The 13,884-nt window shown below is 44.2% G+C and overlaps 1 protein-coding gene across 2 annotated transcripts in view; it reads right to left on the bottom strand.

The window, feature by feature from the left end:
* DNAAF9 (dynein axonemal assembly factor 9) overlaps positions 1 to 13,884 on the bottom strand; it is a 2,133,167-nt gene that overhangs the window by 177,688 nt on the left and 1,941,595 nt on the right. For both annotated transcript variants that reach the window (XM_069632250.1, XM_069632251.1), the window contains one exon: positions 11,967 to 12,041. In XM_069632250.1, coding sequence (XP_069488351.1) covers positions 11,967 to 12,041 — 75 coding nt within the window. The remainder of the gene's footprint in view (positions 1 to 11,966; positions 12,042 to 13,884) is intronic.

The raw sequence follows: 13,884 nt of genomic DNA on the forward strand, positions 1-13,884 counted from the left end.
TATACCCGCCTGTGCCGTTCGTGCCATAAGACAAACTTTCCCCAGTGACAGGGGTCAGTACAGGAGAATTTTCCCTCGCTGTGCTGCAGCCTGACCTGTACAATGTGTAAAGTTTTGTATTTTTGTGCCATCAAAATAAGAAAAAAAATAAAACACCACATATATTTTAACAACGGTTGTTTTGATTTTTTAAATGAATCAATTGTGTCTCCATTCAAGAGTCTTCCTGTGCCTTGCCTGCACGCCCACCAGCCCATCCACCCTCCCCCCCGATGAAAGGCGGTTCGCGCCAGTGGATCCACGCTGTCAGGGGCGCAAACGGCCAAGGTGCCAAATACCATGTACACTTCAAAAGGTATCCCACGCCCAAGAGCCATCGCTCACATGGCCTCCTCAGACCTCGTATCTCCAGGAAGGCCTCCCATGACGCTGGCCCCCTCCCATGCAATCCACATAAGTGTGTCTCCATTCAGCAGTCTTCCTGTGCCTTGCTTGTCTGCACGCTCACCGGTCTATCCACCCGCCCCTCCATCAAAGGCGGTTTGCACCCGGGGATGAGCACTGCCATGGTGTGCTGTCAGGGGCGCAAACGGCCAAGGTGCCAAACAGCATGTACACTTCAAAAGGTATCCCACGCCCAGGGGCCATCGCTCACATGGCCTCCTCAGACCCTGTGTCTCCAGGAAGGCCTCCCCTGACGCTGGCTGCCCCCCATGCAATCCACATAAGTATGTCTCCATTCAGCAGTCTTCCTGTGCCTTGCCTGCACGCCCACCGGCCCACCCCCCCCTGATTAAAAGCGGTTCACGCCAGTGGATGCGCGCTGCCATGGGCGCAAACAGCCAAGATGCCAAACACCATGTACGCTTCAAAAGGTATCCCACGCCCAGGGGCCATCGCTCACATGGCCTCCTCAGACCCTGTGTCTCCAGGCCCCCCCCCCTGACGCTGGACGGCCCCCGGTAAACCACATAATACCACGACATACACACGTCATTCATTCACAAACACACCCCTGTTTCTAATACTTTATAAACCACTTGATATGTCTCATGAGAACATCTTTGTGCTTTTCAAGTCAACTCCTGAACGTGCTACCTGAGAACCACTGAGATCGATGATAATCGGCTCGTCGTCATGCTATCCGTGAACTTCTGTGACTGCTTCGAGCAAACTCGTCAAGTGTGCTACCTGTGGCCATCTACCTGTTCTCCTGCAACATACTGCTCTGCTTGCTGAATCCAACTGTTTGTTGGTCAAGGTAAGGCCATGTATCCTAGTCATATTTCGTTGATTTTTAAATTTCTATCTATTAGCAAGTAGAGTACTCAATAGTGCTATGTTCATTGGTCTCATTGCTATTGACTTCAGTTTCAATTGTTATGCTGTCAATAGATCTATTTATTTTCATCTGTGTCGATTGTCATCGAATTGCATCCTTCTGGGGTCCAGTCTATAATGTAAGCATGTTTCCTTCTCATGCAAGACAGAACATCCAAGGGACGAGTCACATGTCCAGAGTTTAGTCACATTTATATATTTCTGCAACTTATTCAAGTACTAAGCCGCACATGATGAACTGTTATAGTTCCGGCGACCAAAACAAGCCTTGCATTGAACATGGTATGGTTCATTTACTTTTGTATCACATTTTTATTCATCAAGATTGTATAATAACGAATGTCGATATTTACTTTTCAGAATTTTCAACAATGCCTGCCTGTTCGATTAGCGGTTGCCCTTCGAAGCTCCATGCTAAATCTGAAGGCACTACAATGCATGTATTCCCGACAATTGTTGATAAAATAAGAGAATGGGTCAGACATTGCGGATATCCACTGGTTGAGCTGGAAAGTAGAGTCCAACAAGTCTTAGAGGACAAGAGGGGTGATCGATACCGCATCTGCAGCCGGCACTTTTCCTCGAACATGTACGCCACATCTTGGGTAACAAAGAAAAATAAACGGCGAACGACACGAAAATTGCTCACAAACGCTATTCACATTCTATTCGTCCACATTCCGCCACTGGTGAGTCAAGTGTTGGGATTTAGCTTTAGGCCTTGCGGTAGTGTGTAGGTAGCTGAATGGATTAATTGATATTTTAGGTGTTGTGTCCCTTGTAATACTTTCGGCATTGATATGAGTGTCTAGCTTTTTGAATAATGACATTTATCAATATATTCTTTTTCAATTTCATAACCCACAAAGAAAATCTATATATGGGCACAGGGAACTGTGCTATATTGCGCATTTTCAATAGCATTACTCTCAAGTATCCTGTCGCCTTACATGGCAATTATTAATATTGGCATTTCATTATCAAACAATAATTTACAATTACAACTGCTTGACTATCCCTTGAATCTGAAGCAAGAACATTCTACATCTGTGGCGTGCTTGCAGTTATCAACCACTTCTAGCGCGTATCAGGTAATCTTATTTGGCTATTCTGCTGCAGACTTGTTTTATGCATGTCAAGTAATAGTTTTTATGTATCGTGTAATTATTTTACCGAATGTTTGGTTAGTGCTTTCCAATTGATATACACCTTAGTTATCGTCCATTGGTGTTTGTTTTCAGTTATAATTAGTGTTATCCATACTAATGCAAGTACTGTCTTTCAGGGAGATGCTGAAGCGTCCACCACATTGACAACATCCCTAGATGTTCTTCAGCAGCACGAGGTATAGATACTGACAGCTCCATCGAACTAGATCATCAGAGCTGGAATACTTGTCGTTTGATTGTTCTACACAATGTTTCATTCGTGGTTAGCCATTGATATGTACCTGTGCGGTCGACCCCAAGTGTGTGTTACGTTTTCAATATTGTAATCCTTACTAATGCAAGTACTATGTTTCAGGCAGTTGATGGAGTGTCAACCCCTGCACTTGATGCAGAGCCTGACATTCAATTAATTCCAGGGGAAGTGGAAGCGGGACCATGCGTATACGAATCGGCGCAACAGCTTTCAGAAGTGCGCACTACATTTACAACATCCGTAGATATTCTTCAGCAGCACAAGAGCAAGAGGAAGGGAAGACATGCGGAAACTAATCGGAGCAACAGCGCTCAGATGTTGAAGTTCGAGTCAAGAAAGTTGCAAAGAAAAGAAACAAAAATAAGGTTAGTTACAAAAAGTTAATAATTTTAGAAATTGTTTTGTGCTGGGGACTATATTATGTTTTTTCCTGTCAATTGTACTATACTTTATCTTGTGTTTAAACTGAACATCCCTTTTCCAATCTGTCTTCTAGTTACCCCGTGGGTGTACAAACTATACATACACAGACAGTGAAGCAAATGAGAGATGTTGCTTGCCAGACCATTTACACTATGGAGGAACTATTAATTCAGACATGGTGTGTTGAGACTCGAGATGCTCATGTCCAATGTCCAGAACATGAATTGAATGTGTCCGGAGAATCCAGTAAAGTTTTATTGAACCATTGCTATAGTGCGACCGTACCAGCACAAGAAGATGATACTGAATGTATTGAAGATAGCTCTGAAGTAGTCGCAGATCAATTCACACAATCTACACCCGCCAAAAAAATGCCACTCAAAAAGCTGTCGACATTGTTGTGTTTTCCCATCAATGTTGAAGTAACAGATGTTGAAATGACAGAGAATGAACTAGCAGCAGTATTTACCGACGCATCAGAACTTGATATCAGCGATATTTCTTTCAATTGTGGTGATATGTCCTCAACTATACAGTCCGAAACAACTTTGACGCCAGATGACAGTCTAATGAAAGAGGGCAAACACATAGTATTCGAACGTTGTTTGATGGATATTATAAGTATGCTGTAATGTGGGCATTCAGTTAGAGGGGAAGTATGTGGGCGCCATTGATTCATGTGACTCGTCAAAAACAAGACAGTAACGTCAAAATACATGCCGCCTGTAGATTAAATCATACGTTCTCATGGTCTGCATAACCGATGCAGGGGAAACTGCCAGCAGGCAATCTTCTGTGTGCAGCTGCCTGTTAGGCAGAAACCTCTGCAGTTCCCTTAGGGACCACTGCAAAAGCTTAGGACTACAGGTGTTGGCAGTAAACCCAATTGGTAGCAGTCTGTACCACCCAGATTTACCTGGTAGCTGAGGGTGAGCAGCCAGACTTCTCTCAAGAAGAGTTAGACAGTATATAGAGTATACAAGATAGGTACCCAAATACAGTAGCACAAGCAAACACTAACCAGAGCTTGGGTATCAAAGTATATAATTATTTATTTAAAACACACTTATAAAGATACACTAACAATAATATGGCAAGCAAGTTCAAACACAGTCACTATCAATATATATCCATCCCTAATTACTTATTGAACAAGTCTTAGTTAAAACACCACTTATTTGCAGACAGAGGTGAGCGCTTAACCTAAAATGGCACTCCAATAAGTTATTTAAAAGGGGGGGGGGTAGGAAGAATTAGGAAAGCACACAACACCAACACTTTTTAAAAGAACCAGTCAGAAAAGTCAGAGTCTACCGGGGAGCAAGAAAGTCATAGGCCAGGCCCACTCTTGGAGAGAGCAAGGCGGAATGTGTCCAAGATCACACAGTTGAATTGTACTTTAAAAAGTCTTTGCAGATAGTTCAAAAAGGTTTGGATCAGTTCAGAAAAAGCTAGTTAGCAGGTCCCAAGTCACTCCAGGATAGAGAGTCAAGGATTTACGGGACACCTTGAACAGTCTGTTGCAAGGGAGACCAGGCGGGACACAGTACCTGAAATGGTGAGAAAGCTCCAGCGGGGGCAGTTGTTCCTGGCAGCGGGTGCAAGTTGGTGCTTTGTCCAGAGGAAGATAAAATCTCGAAGTGGAGGAAAGCTGGAGGTCGTTGCACTGCCAGGGAAGAAACCAGCCTCGGAGTTTCCCAGTTAAAAAGTACTACCCTTTTATTTGCGGTAGTGGTGAAGCGTGGCTATCCGGCCGCCGGGGTGCTTGGCACGGGCGATCGACCACGAGACGATCCAGGAAGGTAAAAAAGAGGGCAAACTGGTTATCCCCACCAGTTCAGAGGACGAAGACTCTCCGGGATGAAGATCTTCTCTGTCGTTGGGAAGTGGTGAGACGGTTCAGCAGGGCTCCACCGGTGGTGTAGTCGTTGCAGGTTGGCTCAGCTTCTGCCTCTTCAGATTCTTTGGTCCTGTGGCGACTTCTGAAGTTCCAATCCCCAAAGCCCTGCTTTTATGCAGAAAACCCCCATTCATCAGTCCTAGCTGTCAGTCAAACACGCCAAGTGGTGAGCCAGGCGACTCACCACTGGGCCTATCACAGAAGAGTGCGACTTGAGTTGCTGAGGCAACTCAGTCCAGGGTGCCTAAACCCCCCTCCCACACATCCTGTAGACCCAGATAGAATGGCACCACTTTTGAAGGCTTCTGTGCAGAGGCCCGCCAAAAGGTGGAACAAAGGGCTCGACTTGGGTTGGCGTTACAGAGGCGAACACAAACGCCATTTTAAAACCGAGTCCTGGCAAAAAGACCCAACTGGGGAATAAATATAAAATAAATAATCCGGCAGTATCTTTAACATTGCACCAAAAAAGTGGTGCGTTTAAAATTAATGGGAAAATCCCATAGGAAATATTCCAGTGGAATATTTCGCGTGGTAACCACTGCCACCAGCCAGAAACTCGACGAGGGGGGACTGCACAATGCCCCCTTGAAAAACAGACCCAGGGGCAATCTAATTACCCCTACCAGTACTTCCACAATATGATGGTTTGTACTGGTTCTGTTCACAATTTAAGACTAGTAAAGTCAATGGTGACTTCACATGCCCTGGGAGACAGTAGTCAGTCCCAGGGTAGGGAGCCTATGTTTGGGGGTCACTATGACACCAATGTGTTACTGCCCTGAGGGTGCTGTGTAACACACTTACCAAAAATACATGAAACCCTATGGAGTAAAAGACCCCATATACCATAAAACACATTACAAAGTCAAAGGATATCTCAAATCATATCTAAGAGTGGGAGAAAAATAGTCTCACTCTTAGCAGGAGAAATAAATAAACCCCAAAAATCCAGCAAAGCTGCTGGGGGACTCACTAGGTTTGGGAAATTAGCCTTAACAGAGAATTCTCCCTAACACTGCCTCACTTTTTAGTGGCTCCAGTTTTAGAAAGTTAGAGTCTTTCTTTCAGTTTGTGGGACTCCATTTCATTTCTAAAACGCAGTACTACAAATTCCAACATGATTATCTATTTCCGGCCATTAGTGATGCTTGGAAAATTGAACAATTGTCTCTAGAAAATACATTCAAAGGCAAACTATTCAGGCTAGCCGGCGATGGACAGTGCGACAGCCCTGGATTTTCTGCTAAGTACTGCATCTACCACTTTCAGGACATGGATAGTAAGAACATTTTGAGTTTGGTGGTTGTGCAGGTGTCCCAATGTAAATCCTCAGTGGCCATGGAGAAAATAGGATTTATAAAATCATTGGAATATTTACAATCGAGGGGAATGCACATCGACCTCATAGCCACGGACAGACACGTTTCAATAGCCAAGACAATGAGAGAGCAGTTCCCACATATTAAACATCAATTTGACGTATGGCATCTTGCTAAATCAATCAATAAGAAAATCTCGGCTGCAGGGAAAAAAAAAGGTTTGGAAAGTATTTCACAGTGGTCCCTGTCTATCAGCAACCATCTTTGGTGGAGCTCCAAAACTTGTGAGGGATCTACTTAAAAAATGGCGGTCACTGATGCACCACTGTACCAACATTCACCGCTGGACAGAAATCCAACATTTCCACCAATGTGAACATGGCCCTTTGTCCACAGAGGAGGCACGGAAGAAGAAGTGGTTGATTCCATCTTCACCTACACACAAAGCCATTGTAAAGATTGTTTTCGATAAAACTCTATCAAGAAATGTGAGGGGACTGACAGAATTCTGTCACACAGGAGGTTTGGAGGTGTTCCACAATATGTGCCTAAAGTACAGACCAAAGCGATTGCATTTCGGCATACAGGGCATGAAACACAGGACTCTACTAGCGGTCTTGGCCCATAACGAGAATGTGTGCCGTGAACAATCTAGGACTACGGGAAATGTAGGGATGCCTCGCTACACTACGGCCTTTGCAAAAAGAAGTAAGAAATGGGTCGTGAAACCAGTATATGAGGAAATGGAGTTCGACTTTGTTAAAGGCCTTATTGTTACTGTACTAGAGAAGCACAGATATGGAATTTTGAGCGTTTCTGGGCACAGCACTGATGCATTGCCACCAAACATTGCCACTTTGCCATGTCCACCCAAAGCAGAGCTCGTTGAGAAGTACAAATCCCGGTTTAAATCATTGTAATCTGATTGTCTTTTTGAAAATAATGTTATTGTACAGTGTGCAAGTTTCAGCTTTGCAACCATACTCCCCCCGGACCCCAAAGACTTTGGTTTCCCGGAAGCTGCTCTAACCCTAAACCCTCCCTTCACCATCCTGGGTGGCGAACAACATGGGTGTCATCTTTGACTTCTCTCCCCATTCTCCATATCGCTGACCTTGTGAATATGTGTATGTATATATTTTTGTTGCTGTACTAAGTTTCGCAATCCCATGTAAATGCTGCGCACTGTTAACCGAGGGGAGGCTTGCGCATTGCAAATAATAAAACAAACGAACAATAAATCTCACTTTCAACACAATTCCTTGGGTACTTTATACTTTCCCTGACCTTCGCCCAAAAAGTCAATGACTCCATAGTTATGTTTCTCTAGGGCTGCAAAGCTCGCGGACAACGAGAACAAAATTGGGGACCTTAGAACGCGCCAAGCAAGGTATTGCAGATGGGAGAGAAGCCAGTTTGCATTTGCACATTGAGGCGTAGTACAAAGATGGAGTCGAAAATGCAAGTTCTCACAGATGGCTTTACACGGGATGTTGCAAAGTAAGAATGTATGCTCATGCAGAGTGAAGGTCAGCTGCTTTGATTTTTTGCTCGCGGGCTGAAGAGGCCCGCAACTTCACTGGTAGTATAAGGTTCTATTGTTTTTTGACCTTGAGAGACAGGGACCATGCCGAAAGGATTTCATTTGGAGGGATGCAATAACGTAAGAGACGATAAGGCTGAAAATTCTGAAACTAGAGTTTCATGTTAGTTCAGTATATGAAAAATCGTTGGCACAGTGGTATTCACGGACTGCATTACGCAGAGACACAATGGAAATGGCAAATATAATGTAAGTAACTCTTTAGACGCTTTTATACCGGAATGAAGAATGAATGAATTAATAAAGAGCAAGTAAAACATTTGTGGGATCGTCTTTCTACTGGGCACATGTGCATGCATGTGTCCATTCGACACGCATGTAGACAAACAGTCGTTTCTCAGTGGTTCAACGCTAAAAAAATCATTACATTGTGTGTTAACCTCGATTTATTTCCTTAAGTTTTCGCATTGCTTTTAGAGCCGAACATACTCCATTGCACTATCCTCGCAAACAAATAGTTTCAGCTTGGCCGTAATAAATAAAATTAATAATAGTAATAAAGATCAGCTGGTGAGACTAATTTCAATTTTTATGTTTTCTAAACAGGTACATCCTACGGTACTGCTACTGCCACCTATTCCAGACCCCGGCCGACAGATTTTTTATTCGCCAGCTGCAGCTTCTTGTAAACAACTGCACAACGTTGACAATTTTATGGGACGATCGCCAGGGGCCCATATGCCCTAACACAGTACCAGCGGCTAGAAGCAACATATCAACCTTTATGGTGGCCTAGTGTCTTGTTGATGGAACAGCCTTTCGGTTCACCGTGAGACCAAAGTGCTTCTTTTAAAGAAAACCAACTCCCTGTGCACCATAAAGGAAGATCGCGTGATTCACGATAAACTTTAGAGGATTTGCGGATCGAGAGAAAAGAAAAAAAATTCCATTCCCGATTTAATATACCAATTGCTGAATATTCTCTCATTATTTAATGTCAAATAAATGTGCTTTACCAGATGTACCGTATTGCTGATTTTAAAGTACAGTTTCATATTCCGAATTGTGGCGCGCTGTGTTGCGAGTTAATCTGTGTTGGTTTCCGGGTTCTGTGTGAAGTCGCGTAGAAGACGACTGGGCGCGTTTGCCTACGCAGCACAGTAACGTCACAGAGAGAGGCAGGGAATATGAATGTTTTGATAATGTCAGGCTCAGGGGCGGGGGATATGACTTAGTGCCGCAAAAGCAGGCCAGCCAGGTCGATGGGGCAAGTGATAGGATTATCACAAAATGGCAGTGCCCTGGTGCCTGTTTTCGCGTGCGTTTAATGGACGAAAACTCGGGTAAGGTCCATAGGAAATATTTCTAAAATTGAGCGACTTAGGCTTAAAAACACATGGCCGACCCGTAGGGACAATAAACATTTCTGACCGAACCATTCCTTTAAAGCAGAAGCTCTCCCATTGTTCTGGAGTGAGGAATTGGGTGGGAAATGGAACCCGAGCCAATGCTTCTGGTGAGTCGTGCAAATTGTGACTCTTCTGTGACGAGGATGAAGATTTTCAGTGAGAAGATCTGCTCAGTAAAGGTGAAATTTTGTGGTACTTCTTTTTCTTCCCCTTCTCTTTGTGCAGGCGCAGTCTCTTCTCAGATTGGCGCTCACGACCTCGACTGAGACGTTTTGTCGTCCTTGTGGACGTAAATAAAGTAATTTGCCCTCCTTTCCCGTTGGACCTCCGGATGTATGGATTGACAGAAACTGCAGACTTGGGTGTGATTATCTTCCCAGAGGCAGTTCAGACAGCTCATCTTGGGAACAGATATCTGATGTCTGCAATGCACACATGGTTTGAAACCAGAGGCATTAGCGGAGTTGGGCATGGCATTCAACAAATTGAACATTCTTGTGAACGTGCTCCTGAGGTGAACAGAGTGCGTGGAAAAAAAGGAACTGAGATCACAGTGCATGACGCTCCAATATGTACCAGCCCCAATGTCATTTCTGGCACTGGGCGTGTAAAGATGTCAGGCAGAAACGAAGCAGAGCCTCTCTGTCCCGCCTGGTGGTGGAAATGTTTCAGAAGAACAGATGCGATGGTAGCTAGATTATCAAGGATGAGGAATCCAATGGAAGGAAAAAGGCTGCTGATTTAGAGCCTGCAGTGGCGGAATTAATGAATAGGCCGTTAGCTGATGGAAGCTGTGTGGGGGTCACCTGGCACCGCTCTATGTTTCTGAGCTATGCCATCCTCTACAATAGCAGCAGATGCTGGTTTGTCCCACACTAGATTTAAGATTTCTGCCAGAGCACCACTGAAAGGTATAAGCAGTGCCGTTTTAACAAGTTGGTAATGCCATGTGCTCCCACCTCTTCTGAGGAAGACACTAAGATAAGAGTCTGTAGACTCGAAAGCCCTGTTAGATCCAACATTTTGACCGAGGGCTGAAATGGGGATAAACCTATCTCCGATTTTGTGGATGTGTCCAGACCACTTGCTTATGGCAAATCATTTGGCCATTGAAGAGGCGAGTCAATAAACTGGCTGATGATCAATAGCGCTTCTAATAACATCTAGGAATATCAGATGAAAATTAAAAGCCAGGTGGAGCTTCCTCCTGCACATCTTCTTCAAATATATCTGCAAACGCTCTGTACTGAACAGTCTTCGCACGAGGCTTGTAAAAGGAACCACTCGGCTCAGATGGATCCAAAACTGGCTCTCCTATCACCCTCCTACATACGGACATAATCAGCTCAGAGGTAGTCAGCTTTGATGTCATTGGCGCCAAGCACAACACAAATGGAGTTTTGCAATATTGTCTTTACTCGGCATCAGAGTTGTCGAGGTCGACTGTGTCAAAGGCACTGACACCATAGAAATGTCCGTTTTCTTTATCAACAGGGCCCAAACTCTGAGGCTTGAGGGAATGGTGTTGGCTCTTATGTTTTTATTACCCCCAGATGGCATAGATTTTTTAAAAATCTTTTCAGGAACCGTCTACAAACATTTCAGCATTCGGCTTTAAACGTCTACAATTCGTCAGAGGAGTTAGGTTTCTTACTGGACTCTCTGAATCTGGAACTTATGTTTCCTCTAATCGGAAAACAAGCGTGTCCAAGAAGAGGAAGAGCCACTACTCAAGCGGTTGTGGCGTCATTTTTCTTTTGTCATGCTCCATTTACCTGGAAGGGTGATGGGAGGAAGGGGAACTCTGAGTCAGAGCCAGCTGTTCCTTGACGGCTTTGGGTCTCATTATCTGACAAGATCCACAGTCTTCTGTATCATGTCCTTTGCAGAGACAGAAAATATAGTAGTCCAGATCCGTTACCGACAACAAACAATGACATGTTTTGAAAGCTTTGGGGCTTGATTTAGGATGTAGCATTTTCAAAAAAAGGCCTACTAGCTGACTAGTGACCTCAAAGTTTTGGTGCGTTACTGCAGAAAAATCACCTGAGGGAAATGGCACAGACATTTCCATAGATATAAGTCAATGATGTCTCAGTACAAGATGGAGTTGACGCGATGAATAGGACAAAAAATGACCTGAAGTGCACCACCTGGTGGCTACAAAACATTTTCTGATGCCTTCTGCATCGAGTGGCATATTTCAGGAATGAGAAATCTGTAGGAGTAATGTGCCCAATAGCAATTTAAGCAACCGAACAAAAAGAGCAATTGGTTTAACAGATGGCCGTGTATCTATTGAAATGTCAATATTGTACTGAATTCCAGCGAATTACACAGAGATCTCTAAACATTTATATAAGTGAACATTGGTGGTTCAGAGGGTACAATTCAAATGTAGCTTCTATAAAAATGGGCTAGCTAGCTGGTCACTTTTCCATTAGTGTTCCATGTGTTGGCAAGGGTAAACTGGTTGGGAGCTGTACAGTACCTGAAGGGATAACCTCCTATAAATGGCCCATCCAACAGATACAGCAGTGTGGCAATCAGATACATTTCAATTTGAAAACATGCAGAAAGATGACTTAAATGGTAGCTCTAATTACCTGAAAATTTAACTCTGCCCAAAATGTGGTATATATTTCCAGAAAATGGATTTGGCTTGATAGAGGACTTAATTGCTAGGAAGAGAATGCAGGATAATACGTTACAGTTAATCATCTGTGTGGTTGACTTAATACATGCACAGTGGCTTTATCCATTTGTTTTTCATAGGTACCTCATTGGATAAATTACACAAATGAACAAATGACTTCTCTTGACAGCTAGACAGTTACACAAACACCATCCTCTGAGCAAATACACATTTTGAAATTTACCAATTACTTACCTCTCTGCAATGTTCCTTCTGATGGGTTAGTCCTTCCTCTGACAGTCCTCATCTTTAATATACAACTTTCAGTGCTATCTGCCTTATGAATATGTTTCAGCCACCAAGGGATGTCTTGTGGCTCTGTCTGACTTCAATGTGTGTCCATGTCGCCTGATGTGATGTCAGAGACATTATATGTTGAGTCATTGGATGTACGTTAAAAAAAGTATCCCAAAAGATCGAATTACAAAATCACAGCGCCCACGTGCCCGTATTTTGTAATTTGATCTTTTGGGAATTCTCCCTCTTCCCCCAACCCCCCACACTGCCTTTAATGTATGGGAGGGACATAATACCGAACTGGGGGAGTGGAGGACCCCCCGCTTCCCTGATCGGTATTCTGGTCTAAAGATTTAATCTACTATGACGAATGCACACTGATCGTGCATTCAGCATTTTAGATTAAATCTTTTCGTTCATTGCCAGTGTCATTGGCACCCAGAGACCTCAATTCCACCTTTTTTCCTAGTACTCAGCAGCTAAGGAACTACAGAACAGTGAGAGGTGAACAAACAATCCATTATGATAGGTGAGATGGTAGGGCAATGAGGAATCGGTGGAAGTAAGGACTAATCCATCAGAAATAACATTACAGAGAGGTAAGCAATTTGATTTTGTAATGGAAGCCATCCTACAATAGATTCCTGATCTTGGAACTGCCATAGCAGTAAAGAACACCCGAGGAAGGATGATCTAATGTGCCACTGCCTAGATCAGTAAGCTCTGGAGCACCCCTGCTCATAATGGGATAACTGACCAGATAGGGAATCTAGGCAATAGTGCTTTGAAAACATGTGCAGGGAGGTCCAGGCCGAATGTCCAAAATTCAGGTACCTCTTTTCAGGGCAGTAGTGGCCACTAGACATCTGGTAGGGTGAACATTAGATCTTTGGGCATGTTCTTCCCAGCCAAATCATAGCATTGGGACATGCAGAGGACAAATCAGAAAAGTATAGCTCGCTTGCAAACGGCTCTACCCACATGAGCATCAGATTAATCTACAGAGAATTAGTCCTCATAACCAAATGTATTTTGTCTGAGGGAAAAAAATAGTTGACAGCCCACTAGGGATGCAGCCGATCGTCCGAAAAGAAATCTTTGGAGAAGGAGAAATTACTTACCAATAATGTTCTTTCTAGGGGCATGGCTTGGCAACCAAGGAGGCGGCTGTGATTCCTGGAGGCTCCCGTACATCCTACATTGATCTGGATGCACACAGCGTGCAGAATCATTGAATAAGAGCATGAATCACTGGCGGTCGTCTGAATGCGAGGAGCACGAGCTGGGAGTATGAGAGACCGCGAAGGAGAGGTGCCTCGGGAGTTATGGGCGAGCGAAGGATGGCCCGATCCTAATGTAATGGATACAAAATGGCGGGCGCTCTGAAACAAAGAAGAAACTGTTGCAAGAAGGTGACTGAGACCAGCGCTTGCGAAGCGCCTGAGGAGAATAACTGACACTGGCGGCTGCAGAGCATGGAGCGGCGCATCACCAGGAACATAACAATGGGCCACCGATGGTGCACACGTGTGTGACACACAGCAGTGGGACGCCGCTCTCGGGCGGACAACGGTCGGCAAGACGCGGCCCGG

The sequence above is a fragment of the Ambystoma mexicanum genome, chromosome 6q (assembly GCF_040938575.1).
Source record: "Ambystoma mexicanum isolate Mex_15411 chromosome 6q, UKY_AmexF1_1, whole genome shotgun sequence".
NCBI lineage: Eukaryota > Metazoa > Chordata > Amphibia > Caudata > Ambystomatidae > Ambystoma > Ambystoma mexicanum.